Genomic DNA, 14,467 nt, shown 5'->3' with positions numbered 1-14,467 from the left:
ATCATAAGACAGCTATTGTTTTATTGTTGTTATTCATTAATATCGAGGGTTTTTTTTTACTTCGAGGTATGGAAAGAATTGAAATCTAGAGAGTTCTCTGACACAACTAGCAAACTTAGGTTAGGTCCAACCACTTATAAAACCGTTCATCATAAGTGTCATGTTTTTTTGTTGTTTTTTTTTTTATTTCATTACAATTATAAGAAATGTTTACTTTGTTACGGATAATGAAATAATTAAAATATTATTCTCTTTTTAAAACTAATTAATTGTAACAAAAGGCGGCTGGGCATAGTGCTGACCACACTATTCCTTCATAGTTCGAGGTGAATTAAACAGATAAACTCTACTTCACTTGCCCCATGGACCGCCAGGTTCTGTACATAATTGTAATAAACATATTTCGGTAAAAGTGGAACGAAATAAAAATTGTATAGAAAATATATACTTTTACCAGTGTCCACCTTCCTCCAGAAAATTTAGTCCGCCCTCCCCCTCACAAAAGTCTTAAGTTCCCCCCCCCCCCCTTTCCAGAAGAAAAAAGTCTAAAAGAAACCTTTGGATCAGATGTGCTAGGAACAGGTTTTGCCTTATTGTACTTTTCCTCTGTGTTTTTATTTGTTTGTTATTGTTTTTCGTTTATCAAACCCCTAGTTTGGTTGCATCGTGGACGGGGGAGGAGAGGGGGGGAGGTAAAAGCCTTGAGTCTATGACGAGAATGTTCTCGAAACACGATTTGCTCCAAGTGCTTTAGAGCACACAAAAAATGTCGTCTCATGCTGAGTAGCCGCTTTAGCGGAACAAACACAGACATGCAACTTCATGAATTGCATGGCGGTGTAAAGACGATTTGTTGACACAACGGTGAGGTTCTGTCAAGGTGCGCCCAAGAGGGGCCTTAACAGGGTTGTCACAGCAAGGAACTACTGTTACATTAAAACCGGCTGTGTTGTTGTTGTTTTTTAATACTGATGTTATTTTCTAATTCAATACAAGTTACTATGTTGGTTCAATCATCGCAAAATAGTTTTAATTATTTTAAAAAGAAAGTTAATAAAATTTTAATCTATTTTCAAATAGATGTTTAAAAGTTCGTTTCCCAAAGCAATTTTTGTCCCGTCCCGTCCCCCCCCCCCCCCTCCCTTTCCAATGAAATAGAACTTCTATAGAAAATATATTGTTTTACCAGTCCCCCACTCCCCCGCCCTCGGAATTTTCAAGCCCCCCCCCCCTTCCCTCCAGAAGAAACACTGATTTTGGCTGTCACTATTCAAACCCTGTTGTCTATTGAATAAAAGTTTGTCGACTTAAGCTACCCGTTTCAAATTTGATGGACCGTGGGTCCATTGAAATCCAGTTCATCTGTTTCAGTGACCTAGGCATAGTGTAGTCAACACTGTGCCCAGTCGCCTTTTCTTTCCCAAACGTGAGTCAGGTACTCATTAAAGCTGGCTGAACTCAGGGACGTACTACGGACAAGAACCCGGACTCCAAACTCGAGGCTTTCGGTATTGCAGTCGTACGCTCTACTATCCGACCTCTCCGTCACAAAAAAACCCCACCCCCACAACACCACCCATGAGCCTGACTAACAATCCCACTGCTCCTTAGCCGGCTCCAGGGGACAAACTTTCAATTTGGCGCCCCTCCCCCCCCCCCCCTCCATATATTTTTTTTATATTTATAACTCAAAATACCCGCTAAAAAAAGTAAAATTAGCTTATTTTGGCGCCCCTAGGGTCGACGCCCGGGGACATATTTACCCCCCCCCCCGCCCCCCGTTGCTACGCCTCTACCGCTCCTCCTAAAAATCCAATACTCTATACATACACCACAAAGCCTGGAGCTGAAACCTCCCTAACTTTGTTACCCCCCACAGGTACAGAAGGCGGTGGAGGGTCTCAAGGTGGACAGCAAGAACACGTCTGCTGCCTTCATGAAACTCAACAGTATTGAGGACCACAGGCCCAGCGCCCAGAGCTTGGGAGGGGTGGGAATCGGCATCCTTTGCTTCGGTCAGTCTTACATACAGTTGATATGTTCTACGTGACTATGTTATTTAACTATCATTTCTACAGAGGTTTTACATAAGCTACAGCGGAGTAGGCAGGATCTTGTTATCAGAGTTTCTTCCAGGCATCTCTTCAGGGGGGGGGGGGGGGGGGGGGGGGAAGCCTTCCCGAAAAAGTCTATCATCTTCTCCCCCCCCCCCCCCCTTCCCCCGAACGAAGTGGAATTTATATAGTAAAAACATACTTTAACAGTGCCCCACCCCCCGGAGAAAAAAGTCTGGAAGAAACACTGTTTGTATATATATATATATATATATATATATATATATATATATATATATATATATATATATATATATATATATATATATATATATATATATAATGTTTCCTGTATATAAGAAGATTGCGTTGAAAAAAAATAGCATTTTAAATGTTTACGGGGAAAACTTTTAGCTGAGGTTTTGTTTTAATTTTTTTTTTTTTTGTTTCCTTTGTTTGCTTTTAAATTACATTACGGGCCATCCCTACATCCCAATTCCGAATTCTCGCACTGACGCCCTGATTATATGCAACAAACCAAACCAAATGATTAAAATTCCGGACTTGACCACAACTTTTACTGATGGCCCAGAGTACTGTGTGGTTGGTCTGGTTTTTCTTAGTGGACCCAGTGCATGGACACTTTTCATGAACACTTAACTATATGTCCATGGTCAAATTACATGGACGAACTACAGGGACACATTACATGGACACTTCCGATCGACACTTCACATGGACACATGGATACATTACATGGACAAATTAAATAGACAAACTACATGGACACCTTTCATGGAAACATGACAAGGACAAATTACATGGACAAATTACATGGACAAATTACATGGACCCAGTGCATGGACACTTTTCATGAACACTTAACTATATGTCCATGGTCAAATTACATGGACGAACTACAGGGACAAATTACATGGACACTTCCGATCGACACTTCACATGGACACATGGATACATTACATGGACAAATTAAATAGACAAACTACATGGACACCTTTCATGGAAACATGACAAGGACAAATTACATGGACAAATTACATGGACAAATTACATGGACATATTACATGGACGTATTTCATGGACACATTACATTAACAAATTACATTACACTGGCACATTTCATGGACACGTTACATGGACCAAGTATATAGACATGTCTCGTGGATACATTACATGGAGAAATTACATGGACACATACGTTTCTAGAATAGTCGCGTTCCTCTATATAATTTTAACTTAACAACATTGACTTCTATTTTCACATAATATTTTCAACCAAAATTTATCTCAATATCTGCTAAAAATAGATGCTTATTGAATCGTGTGTTGAATGTCCTCTTCGGTTTTTTTTTAAAATAAATGCCTTGTTAATAAGATTTTTATAATATTAATATCGACAGTGATACTTTTTTTCAATGATCAATGTAACAAATATATATATATATATATTTTAAATATACCTATGTTGTGAGGACTTCTTTAATTTACAGTAGGACTATGTCTTTTTAGAAAGTCAAAGCCAGCTTCAAACGGACACAAAACTTTAATTATCATTAAAAACCAGAACAACATTTTTATTGTATTGGCACTTGTAGAATCGTCGCTGTACCATTGAAAACCATGTTGTGCATAAACTACCTTTTTAAAAAGAAAATTAATCGTTCGAGCAATATCAGGCTACTGCTTTGCTGCTGTTGTTTTGTTGTTGTTCTTTTTGTTTTTGTTTTTACGAATGCTGACTCATTAAGTTTTATTAGCCATACTTTTTTTTTAAATTAATTTTTATAACGTCATTCTCAGCCGAACAAGGTTTAACAATTACCATTAAGGTCGGGGAATAACTCTGTTCTGACCGTTAAAATGTTTCCCTCCCCTGGTATTGATCTTTATAAACCTCGGATAGCTGGTACCAAATTCATGAAATGAGTGGGACGGTGGGGGGAGGGGAGGTTGATGAAAATTAAGATGGACATTTGCTATCATCACCAAAATTTAAGTAAGTAGAGAAGAATAGATAGGTAAAGTTCATTTAAGCAATTTTTTTTATCTGACGTCACACTTCTCACCCCCCCCCCCCACCCAAAATGACGTCACTACTTTTTATTCCTCATTTATAACCACAAATATTAATAAAAAAATAAGTTGCGTAATTGCAATTTAGTTATAATCCACGTAACGGATTTTGAACAAAGGCCAGAATTGTGTGTTTTATTTTGGCGAATGGTGTTTTATTTTGGCGAATGGTGTTTTATTTTGGCGAATGGTGTGTTTTATTTTGGCGAATGGTGTCTTCTGTTCAGCGATCAATGACAACCTGAAATTTAACTGATTACAACTGACGTTATAACTAACGGATTCATCATTTGTTTTAACAAACTAAGGTGTATATTCATTCAATGAAGAGGTGTTGAGGCCTAAGGGTGGGGTGGGGTGGAGATGTGACTTCGACAAGGTCACGTATAAATTTGAAATCACACAAGGGCTTTTACTTTTACTCAAGGCGACTATGCTTTCGTGACACTTTGATCTCAATTTCTTAAAAACAATAATTTTACATTTTTAATAGTAAGAAACAAATAATTTTTTTTTTAAATGTAGAATTCCCCACCACTGTATGGCTATGTAAATGTAATGCATTATTGTAAAAAGGATTTTTTCTACCAATATTGGTTTTAGTTCAAGGAGTGCATTCAATCGTTAGATTTTGATAAGGGTTATACAAATATAGGATACTGTCTACATACTAGCCTCAAATTTGAAGAGGCCTTGATGGTGAAAATAGAAGTACCTCACAAAATAAACAAATGAAAACAATAAATAATTTGATTCGTTGTTATTTTCTTCTCTTCTCAGTTTTTGGTGGGCTGATACTTCTGGACATGAACGTGCTGATAGCCCACGTGATCAAGTTGTTGGGGAAATTGAAACCTGCAGAAACCGCGGAGGAGAGCAAAGAATAAACAAGCAGACGACTGACTGGCAGACGTGGAGCTGGTTAAAAACTAAAACTGTTTTATTCGATTCAAAACATGTTTGGCTTATAGAGAAATTTATAGACAAACCATTCTACACTAAGTTTTGATGGAATTTAGGGGGTGGGGTAGAATTATGATTAATATTGTAATAATCAGTTTAAGGTTGTATAAGATTAGACAGAGGCGTAGCGAGGGGGTGGCGGGGGGTGCGAACCGCACCGTGTGACACCATTTAGGGGGGTGACACCAAGGAAAAAATAGCAAAATATATAGAGAAAAATTTGAGGTGGGGGGTGCAAATCGAAAGTTTGAAGGGGGGGGGGGGGTGCAAATCGAAAATTGAAAGTTTGTCTCCGGGAAGGGTCGCTACGCCTCTGGGGGGTGACACCATTAAGTGCCGCACCGGGTGACACCCGACCTCTCTACGCCACTGAGATTTGATGAATAGAATATAAAAATGCGAGTTCCTATTTTGTTGTACAAAGGGAAGCCACTCAATACTTTACCACTAATGTTTGTAGCATTTGTCTTTAATATCAAAAGAGGTCACTTAATTATATTATAGCGTAACGTCATTTATGGTTGACCTCTTAATCCCATCTCGCCTATTGAACAGTTTATTTTTAGCTATTGACTTGTTAGAAATACGTTGTTATGTGCTGGAAAATATTGTTATGTAAATTGTTGTACAAAAGTGTTGCAAATTACTTAAAATTTAAGCGATGTTAATTGTTTTCTAATTTAAGATGAGTTGCTACAATCCAGATATGCTGTGAATATCTGTGTAATTACAATAGACTTACAATATGTACAGTCACCATTTTTTTTTCATACATATTAAAGGCGGCGTGTCAATCTCCAACCTCACATTTATTATAGAAGTAGCTCATTTAACATTTTGAATTGTGTTAATTATTATGATTATTAATGTTGTCTGGTGTTATGACTATTTGTTCAGAACAATGTAACATTTCAAGGGGAAGTAGCTAATATTCAAGAAAGGTAAATTGTAATTTAATTGTTACCTCCCTTAGCTCGTCAATCATGAATAAGAAATCATTTATGCGTAAAAACACATTTTCAAATGAATTAGTCTTAGCTTTTTTTTTTTATCTTTAAATGTATGTGTGCATTTGCTGTATGAGACACATGATTTTAATGGAACTTCATTTTATTATGAAATACTTGAATCAGTTGTGAACCGAATCTCGGTTCCTCGAGTTTTATAATCCTATGCCACTTACGATAGCCATACACCAATTTATTTATTTTTAATATTAAAAAATAGTCTTACTTATTTTTTTTTATGTTCACACATAAGCAGCTAAAATGTGTGTATTAATGTTTTAATGACTTTCCATTTATTTATTTTTAATCAAGGGAGAAAACCACTATACTTGTTACCAAAACACAGAGAAATTAAAATGATAACAAAGGAGAATTTTGAATTCGTTACTTATTAATTATTTATTACTTAAAATAAGTATTAAAATAATATAAGACTTTTATTAGTCTTGTCTTTATATTTCTTATATTCTTAATTATTATTTGTCAATAACCTAACCCAGAAACTAGTAGCTACTTTAATCACATTACTGCTACAATTGTTAAAGTTTACTTTCAATCACGATGGGTGCATTAAACCTCTTTAACTGTTTACAAAATTAGAACATTTTTAAAAATTTAAATCCAATTACCTAAGATGAATAAACCGGGAGTGATCTCCCCTAAACTTTCTCGAATATTCTTATATAAAATAACAGGGGATGGGAACTCGGGCTATAGACATGATTTTTAATCCATTTTAAATACTTAAAGTTTTAAAAATAGAATAAAATCTCGTAGACAAATTAATTGCACACCAAGTGAACGCGAAATAAAAAAGCGCATAATAGTGCGCAATATTATTATTACTTTTAAAATTTACATTAGTTTTTTGAGAAATCGGAAGTAGCGTAAAGTACTACTTCCAGTCAACGGAAGTGACTCAAAATTTAATAGAAGGTAGAGAATTAGATCTTTTACTTACGTATGAAATTTCATTTATCTATCTGAAATAGTACTCAAGTTATAGGCTTTTGAAAAATTCAAAGTAGGAAAAGTACCACTTCCGGTTATCGGAAATCGCTCAAAAGTTGATACGGATCTACGATTTTGATTAAATACTTATATATGAAATTTCATCAACCTAGCTGTAACGGTACTCAAGTTATCGTGTTTACACACGGACACACACACACACACACACACACACACACACACAGACACACAGACATACGGACAAGATTGCAAAATTATGTTTTTCCGTATCAGTGAGATGCAAAACGTTGAGATTTGCAAAAATCTCGATTTTTTTTTTTGCACGATTACAAGACTTTCTCTATACTTCGTATATACGAGAAAGTAAAAATGGAGTATTTTCTTTACTAAATCACCAACACTTTAGTGCTTAACTTGCCTGTACTTTGAGTGCACACCATACACAAAGGGAGAGGGGAAGAGAAGAGTACTATAATTGTTTGTTAGGGGTTGTTCGAAAATGTATTTTTTTGTTATGTAATATATGTAGGCCTACCATATTTTTTTGTTATATACATCTATTATATTGTATAATCTTTTTCTAGAAATAACGGATGATTATTAACGAAAATCATTTTCAAATTGTTCACATTTTTAAAAAAAAACTTTTAACAATCTGAATATTCTTATTTATTTGGCAATCAAATAAAATCCACGACAAAAAACTACAACTTTAAATGTCGTCTACTTTATTACGTACTACTTTGGTATACTGTACACAAAACATCGAGCTATATTTATAACATATCGATCTATTGCTAATACAACCCTTGAAATTTTCCGGGGGGAGGGGGGTGATAGACTTTGGGGGGGGGGGGGCGACACTGTTAAAAGTATATATTTTCTATATAAGTTTCATTTCGTTCGGGGGGGGGGGGGCGGTAGACTATTCCCCCCCCCCCCCCTCCCCCCGAAGAGATGCCTGGAAGAAACTCTGGTGTAAACCTACTAATACTGCGAGTAACCTGTTTTAACTTGTGCTCAAAGTGTTAAATTATGAACAATGTGATAAAAAGTAATTAGAATCCTGTATTCAAGTACTGAAAAAAACCACTAATTATTTCTTTTAAGACAAACGAATAAATCACTTCAAATTCAAGGGGTCGGCGTAGTCGAGTCGGTAAAGCTCATGGTTGCTAAACCGAAAAGGCTCGTTGACTGGGGACAGCCACTCTTCTAGTAGAGACAACTCCAAAATAAACAACTGCTGTCTTGTAGTTTGTTCTTGGTTAGACAAAGACTATGGAAAAAAATCCAAAAAGAAAAGCAGGCTGAAATCGGAGTCAATGACCTCAATGGCGCATAACCAGTTGACTCGTATACTTAATTGTGTTGGAGGGGGATCCCTTCCAACTCTAAAATTAAGAACGAAAAAGAAGAAGACTTCAATAGGCTGTTGAAGTGGAGTCCAAATGGAGTCCTGCCGGTTGGCGTTTTTTTAAACCAAATCTGAATATTTTTATTAAATCTTTTTTTTTTAAGTAAGGAAAGCTACTTTCGCTTTTGGCTTCAAAACAAACTCAAGAATTTAGAATCAGAATTTCGTGAATTTAGATCTAGAAATCGAGATAGAAAATTAAAATCTAATCTAGATCTAGATTCTAAATCTAGATCCAGATAAAGAATTGACTTTTCAGATTTTAATATAGATCTAGTCTAGAATCTAGATTCTAGAATTATATTTAGAATATAACCGACTCGTTAGATTTAGTTAGAGTTTTAGTAACTTTTAGCTTTTAGTAGTTTTAGATTTTAGAGGTAGAATCTAGATTCTACTAACTCTAGATCTAGAAATCTAGATCTAGAATCTAGATCTGATCTAGGGACCGTAGTCTAAACCGATTTTATTAGAAGAGTAAAGAAGAGGTTGTAAAGTCAAGTGACCAAGTCTAAAGAATTAATTAAAGAACTTTAGTAATTATATACTATATAGTATATAGGCCTAATTAGTTACTAATTATTACTAATTACTATTACTAGGCCTATAGTCTATAGTAATTAGAATTAGATTCTACTTTAGTGTACTAACTTAGTACTAAGTACTAGGCCTAAAATTAATATTAATTATACGTCATACACTCATACTTTAAGTTTAGAATAATTAAGTCTAAAGTTTAAGTTATAAACAGTAGATCTAGATACAATAATAAAAATATACCCTATTATAACAAATCGTCAAATAGTATTATTTACTAGATCTAGGGCCTATGTATTTTATTTAGATCTAGATCTCAGCCTTATTTTAGTTAGACCTAGATCTATAATAATAATAATAGTATTAAGTATAGGCCTGTTACTGTATATTATATAGACTATAGCATATTTTCTTTTATAGTGAACTAGGCCTATATGATTAATATGAATACTTTTATTAATATAATAGTAATAGGTGTTAGTATTAGTTTAGTTAGCTAGCTAGTATTTAAGCTAGAGTTAGTAATAATAGAATAATTAGCTAGATTTATGTAAAACAGAAACCTTTAGGCTTAACTTTTGAATGTAGGCCCATACATTTTTTTCTAGACTTTCTTTTGCTTAGAAAGTTAAGAACTGATTAAATTAGTTATTAGGCCCTATGTATTAATCATATTATAGTTAATTATAGGCCCCTAATTTAAATTAGGCCTATTTAGTTATAAAGACTTTGCCTTTATTCATTTTAATAAATAGGCCCCTATTTTAAATCAATGCCATATTTTTAAAAAAAAAAATCCTTTTCCTATTACTTTTTCTTTTAGTACTAGATCTAGATAAACTAGATATTACACGGTGACAGTAGGCTAGACCTAATAACCGTAATTACTAATTAGTCGTCTGCTTAGTAGTTAGTCCTCGTAGAGATAGTTATCGTTATATATATATAGACAAGTTATAGTGTACCAGTATTACTAGATAAAATTCTATATCTAATATCTAGTAATAGCTCTAGAAATTCCAAATTTGATTTAAGCCCAAAGTGGGCCTAAAAATTGGATTAATCTAATAATTACTAGCATTAGGGCCTAATTAGTTTAATTGTAATAAGCTTTGTTTGACTTTGTGTTACTGTCATTGAGCTTTTAGTTTAACATTGAAAATTTAATTCAAAGATTTAAAAAAAAAATCAGCAACTTCAATTAATCTATATAGCTAGATTCTAGATATTCATACTGTTGTACAAGGCTTACTTAGTAGAAATTAAATATGCTATAATTACAGAATTCTGACTATATCACTCAGAATAAACAGATATGACTAAATAAGCTTAATGTATAATTACATTGTTTTAGAAGAATTACTTTTGCTTTACAGTAAGCATGTATTTTTAGTGTCTGTGTACACTAGTTAATATTTATTTTTACTGTTAATGAAAGTATTATTCCACAGATGAAGCATGTTCCACTTGTAATAATATTAATAATGTCTTGTTTTTTTTTACTTAGACCAATAAAACAGTTGTGTGGTTTACACTTAAAGTCAGTATCTCAAGCCAGTTACCCTTAATGATAATGTACTCAAGCCCTCAAACCACTTCTCTGGTTTATCAATTGTGTGCTCTACTGCTTGACCAATGAATTCCAATTTAGTATTTGTAGGTCATTGTAAAAATATATATTGATATATCCTAAATAAATCTTTTATCAAGTGTTAAGATTTATGTTATTTTTATTGAGTGTTGTTTTAATACGTTCTTTGTGTTTGTGTGTGTTAGTTCAGTGATTTTGGAAAGCTGTAGTGATTGAGGAAACTAAACAGTGTTTAACTTGCAAATTTTATATGAAGAAAAACACACTGGCGCTAGACTGCCATTACTACTAACCCAAAGTCTCAAGTTAAATTGAGGTTTAAGTCCGTAAAAAGTCCCTGTGTGCACCCAGCAATGAGGGGTACCTAAGTAAAGGCATTGTCATTGTGCTGACCACATCATGGCTTCGAATGCCAAGTTCACAGAACAGTTGAACTCTTTGCAATCTGATCCATGGACAAACAGGCTAGAAACAGGAACTTTACAACTCTCACTGTTGTTTACAATATTTTCATACACTAACAATAACATTAACAATTACAATCAATAAACAAATTCAATGATTAAGACAAGTTCAATTTTTATTAAATAAATTAATAATTTATTAAGTATTTAAAGATAAAGGCACTTTATTTAATGTGATATATATTTGTCCCATAATTTCAGGGAATTTAATTTTTTCCTGCATCAAATATTGTTATTCATAAATTGCAGACTCAGATGAAATCTTCATCCTAAAACACATTTTGATTTCCTATGTTTTGTTGATAGTCTTAGTTAAGGTTGTCTGGAACATGTGTAGGGTACTTTCTTCTGTGTTTACTAGAGGTCTTTATGCACTGATTTAATTCAGGTATTCTGAAAAATAGATTTACACACAATATTTATACTTAAAATTTTGTCTTATAATCATAGTTTACATTTTTATAATCATAGTTTACATTTTTATACATAATAAGCGTATCAAAAATATAAATAAAATTGCAATTAAAACTAGCCATTAAATCTATAACTTCAGGTCAATATTGACAAATCTATTACTAAATCTAAACTCTAGATCTAATAACCATAATTCAATGCCTACTACTAAATAACTGGGTCTTGCTAGATTTACACATAAACTTCCTACATCTAGATTTCTAAGTAAGCATATGCCTACTACTCTAGTTAGTAGCAGACTTTCTTAATCTTGAGCAGAGTTTCTTCCAGGCATCTCTTCGGGGGGGCGAAGCCCCCCCGAAAATTTTTTACCGCCCCCCCCGAACGAAATGAAATTTATATAATTTATATAGAAAATATATACTTTTAACAGTGTCCGCCCCCCCGAAGAAAGTTTACCGCCCCCCCGAAGATTTCAAGTGCCCCCCCGGAGAAAAAAGTCTGGAAGAAACACTGATCTTGAGCAGTCAACTAAACTTTAAATCTACTTCTTAAATCAAATCTAGATAGGTTCGCAGTAGCAACAGATGTCAACATTTTAATTTTATTAATATTATAATATTATTATTTATAATTATTGCCTACTAAATTACTAAATAATTCTAGATCTAGATTTCTCTAGACAAGTTACTAACTAGATTTAGCACTGTTGTTAACTACATCTAGAAAAAAAAAATATATAGACTCAGAGACCTACTCACTGGATCTAGAATTATAGAAAAATCTTATTCCGGCTAGTCACTTTGTCATTAATTATTAATTATCATTAGGTCCTATTATTAACTTTTTAATTTATTACACTCACAATGTTGCATTCACTCTCTACTCTACTAAGTCTACTTCAGTAACTATGCTCAACTGAACTACACTAACATCCTCAGTAGTCTGCACTTAGTTAGACTAGTCGTAGTCACTACTTCTACTTGTACTTAGAAGTACTTACTAGATATTATTATTAGATAAGTACTTGCAATCTGATCTCTACAATCTACAAACATACACTAATCACTAAATGACTAAATCTAATCACTGTCATTTTTTATTTAGAGGGATCAGTATAGATCTAGACTCTAGTTAAGGAAGTATAAAGAACAGATTTAGGATCAGGTAGATTGAGATCTATTACTAATAACTATTAGATATCTAGATCTAGTTGCAATATGCTGAAATAAAGTGTAAAGTCGAACTTGATAATCGTTTGTTTACTGTTTACCAAATCGTCCAGTAGGAGTAATGTCCCCTGGGGCTAGGCTTGCTAGGTCTTAGATTTAACTTTTAAAAATAATTAATTTACTTACCGCCACAAAACTTTTCTGTCAGAATTGAATGCAAATACATTACTTCCCAACCGTACGTACACAATAGACTTGAAATTTTGTATATTTGTTGCATATTGGGAGTTCATGATGAGTTTAAAATCTTGAAGCGAAGTCAAGAAACAAGCAGCCGCCATGTTTTTTTATCAATGGGAAACATGATCACAAAAATTCATTTAGTTTGAAAAATTTTATCTCTCCCTGGCGGAAGTTTTTCCAAAACTTTGAATGGATTAATGAATTAATATTATTAATTATTTCAAAAATTATTTTCAATAGTTTATCTTGAATTAAAAAATTCAAAACACGTAAAAATCAATACTTAATATTTTGTTTTAATTTTTGACAGCTAAAACATAATTTTAGAGCTTGCCAAATAATTTATATAATTTTTTGAAAATTAGCATGTTATATAGCAAAGTATTACTGCAACACCCAATTTCATCTCTTAGAAGTAACATTTGAAAACGAATTAGCTCGAATTTTTTAATGTCGATAGATAAGCATGTACGTTTGTTGGAAAAGTGAAGTCTTGACCCTTAGCTACAAAAAAAAAAGGCGGGCTCTTGACCAGAAGCTAGAAAAGAAGTGTTTTCTAGACCGTATGCCAAGAAAGGAAGTATAACCTAGATTCAATCAGTGTTTCTTTCAAACTGTTTTCTCCGAAGGGGGGGGGGGGGGGGGTGGAGGTTACGTGAAACTTTTGGGGTGAAGGGGGTAGACACTGGTAAAAGTAGCCTATTTATTTTCTAAATTATGTTTCGTCCGGGGTAGGGGGGAAGGAGGTAGATGCGCTTCGAAGAGATGCCAGAAAGAAACACTGAACCCAGCTAGTTTTAGCCTACGTAACATGCTTTAAAAAGTATGTCCTAAAAGCTTAAAAGCCCAGTTAAACTTAAGTTATTAAACTGGGCTTACTTTCTTACCTCCCTTATGTTGAATTCTTATCAATTATTTCTCAGTTGATTAGCCCGCTCCGATCAACGCTAACATGCCTTTTCTTTTGCCTAGAGTGTCTAAGCTCCTGACATAAATTCAACCCTTACATTCCCCTATATAATTGGACAGCGTGGTCAAATGGTAGAGCGTTTGGTAGAGAGTTCGGATCTCGGTTCAGACCCATGCTTGGAGAACGTCCCCCCCGTCCCCCCCCCACCTCTGACGTGTACCTGACTTGTACTGGGAAAATTAAAGGCAGCCGGGTAGGGTGCTGACCACACCATGCTTTCAAATGCTGGTGTCAAGTAACATGAACTCTACTTCATCTGCCAAAAGGACCGCTAGATCTAAAGAGGGTTCTTTACTTTCTTTTTATGTCCCTTTAAATTTTAAATCCATGCAGTCATTTAAACCCCTACATACCCTATAAATGTTAATACCATTTAACGCAGTTTAAACCTCTATAAAAGCATATACTCTATACCCGTATAATTATAAATCCATGTACGTAATTTACAGAGTTTCTTCCAGGCATCTCTTCGGGGGGGCGAAGCCCCCCCCGAAATTTTTTTACCGCCCCCCCCCCCCGAACGAAATGAAATTTATATAGTTTATATAGTTTATATATACTTTTAACAG

The 14,467-nt window shown here is 34.1% G+C and overlaps 1 protein-coding gene across 3 annotated transcripts in view; it reads left to right on the top strand.

Annotated features, from left to right (window-relative positions):
* LOC131949162 (uncharacterized) overlaps nucleotides 1–5,285 on the top strand; it is a 23,237-nt gene extending 17,952 nt beyond the window's left edge. For all 3 annotated transcript variants that reach the window (XM_059310949.1, XM_059310946.1, XM_059310948.1), the window contains exons 9-10: nucleotides 1,880–2,015; nucleotides 4,929–5,285. In XM_059310949.1, the coding sequence (XP_059166932.1) occupies nucleotides 1,880–2,015; nucleotides 4,929–5,035 (243 nt within the window). In that variant the 3' untranslated portion in view covers nucleotides 5,036–5,285. The remainder of the gene's footprint in view (nucleotides 1–1,879; nucleotides 2,016–4,928) is intronic.
* Nucleotides 5,286–14,467: the final 9,182 nt, after the last annotated feature.

This window comes from Physella acuta, unplaced genomic scaffold, assembly GCF_028476545.2.
Source record: "Physella acuta isolate Inbredline_101_S28 unplaced genomic scaffold, ASM2847654v3 ptg000676l, whole genome shotgun sequence".
NCBI classification, from domain to species: domain Eukaryota; kingdom Metazoa; phylum Mollusca; class Gastropoda; family Physidae; genus Physella; species Physella acuta.
The sequence above is the reverse complement of the archived record's forward strand: the minus strand, read 5'-3'. Positions and strand labels throughout refer to the sequence as shown.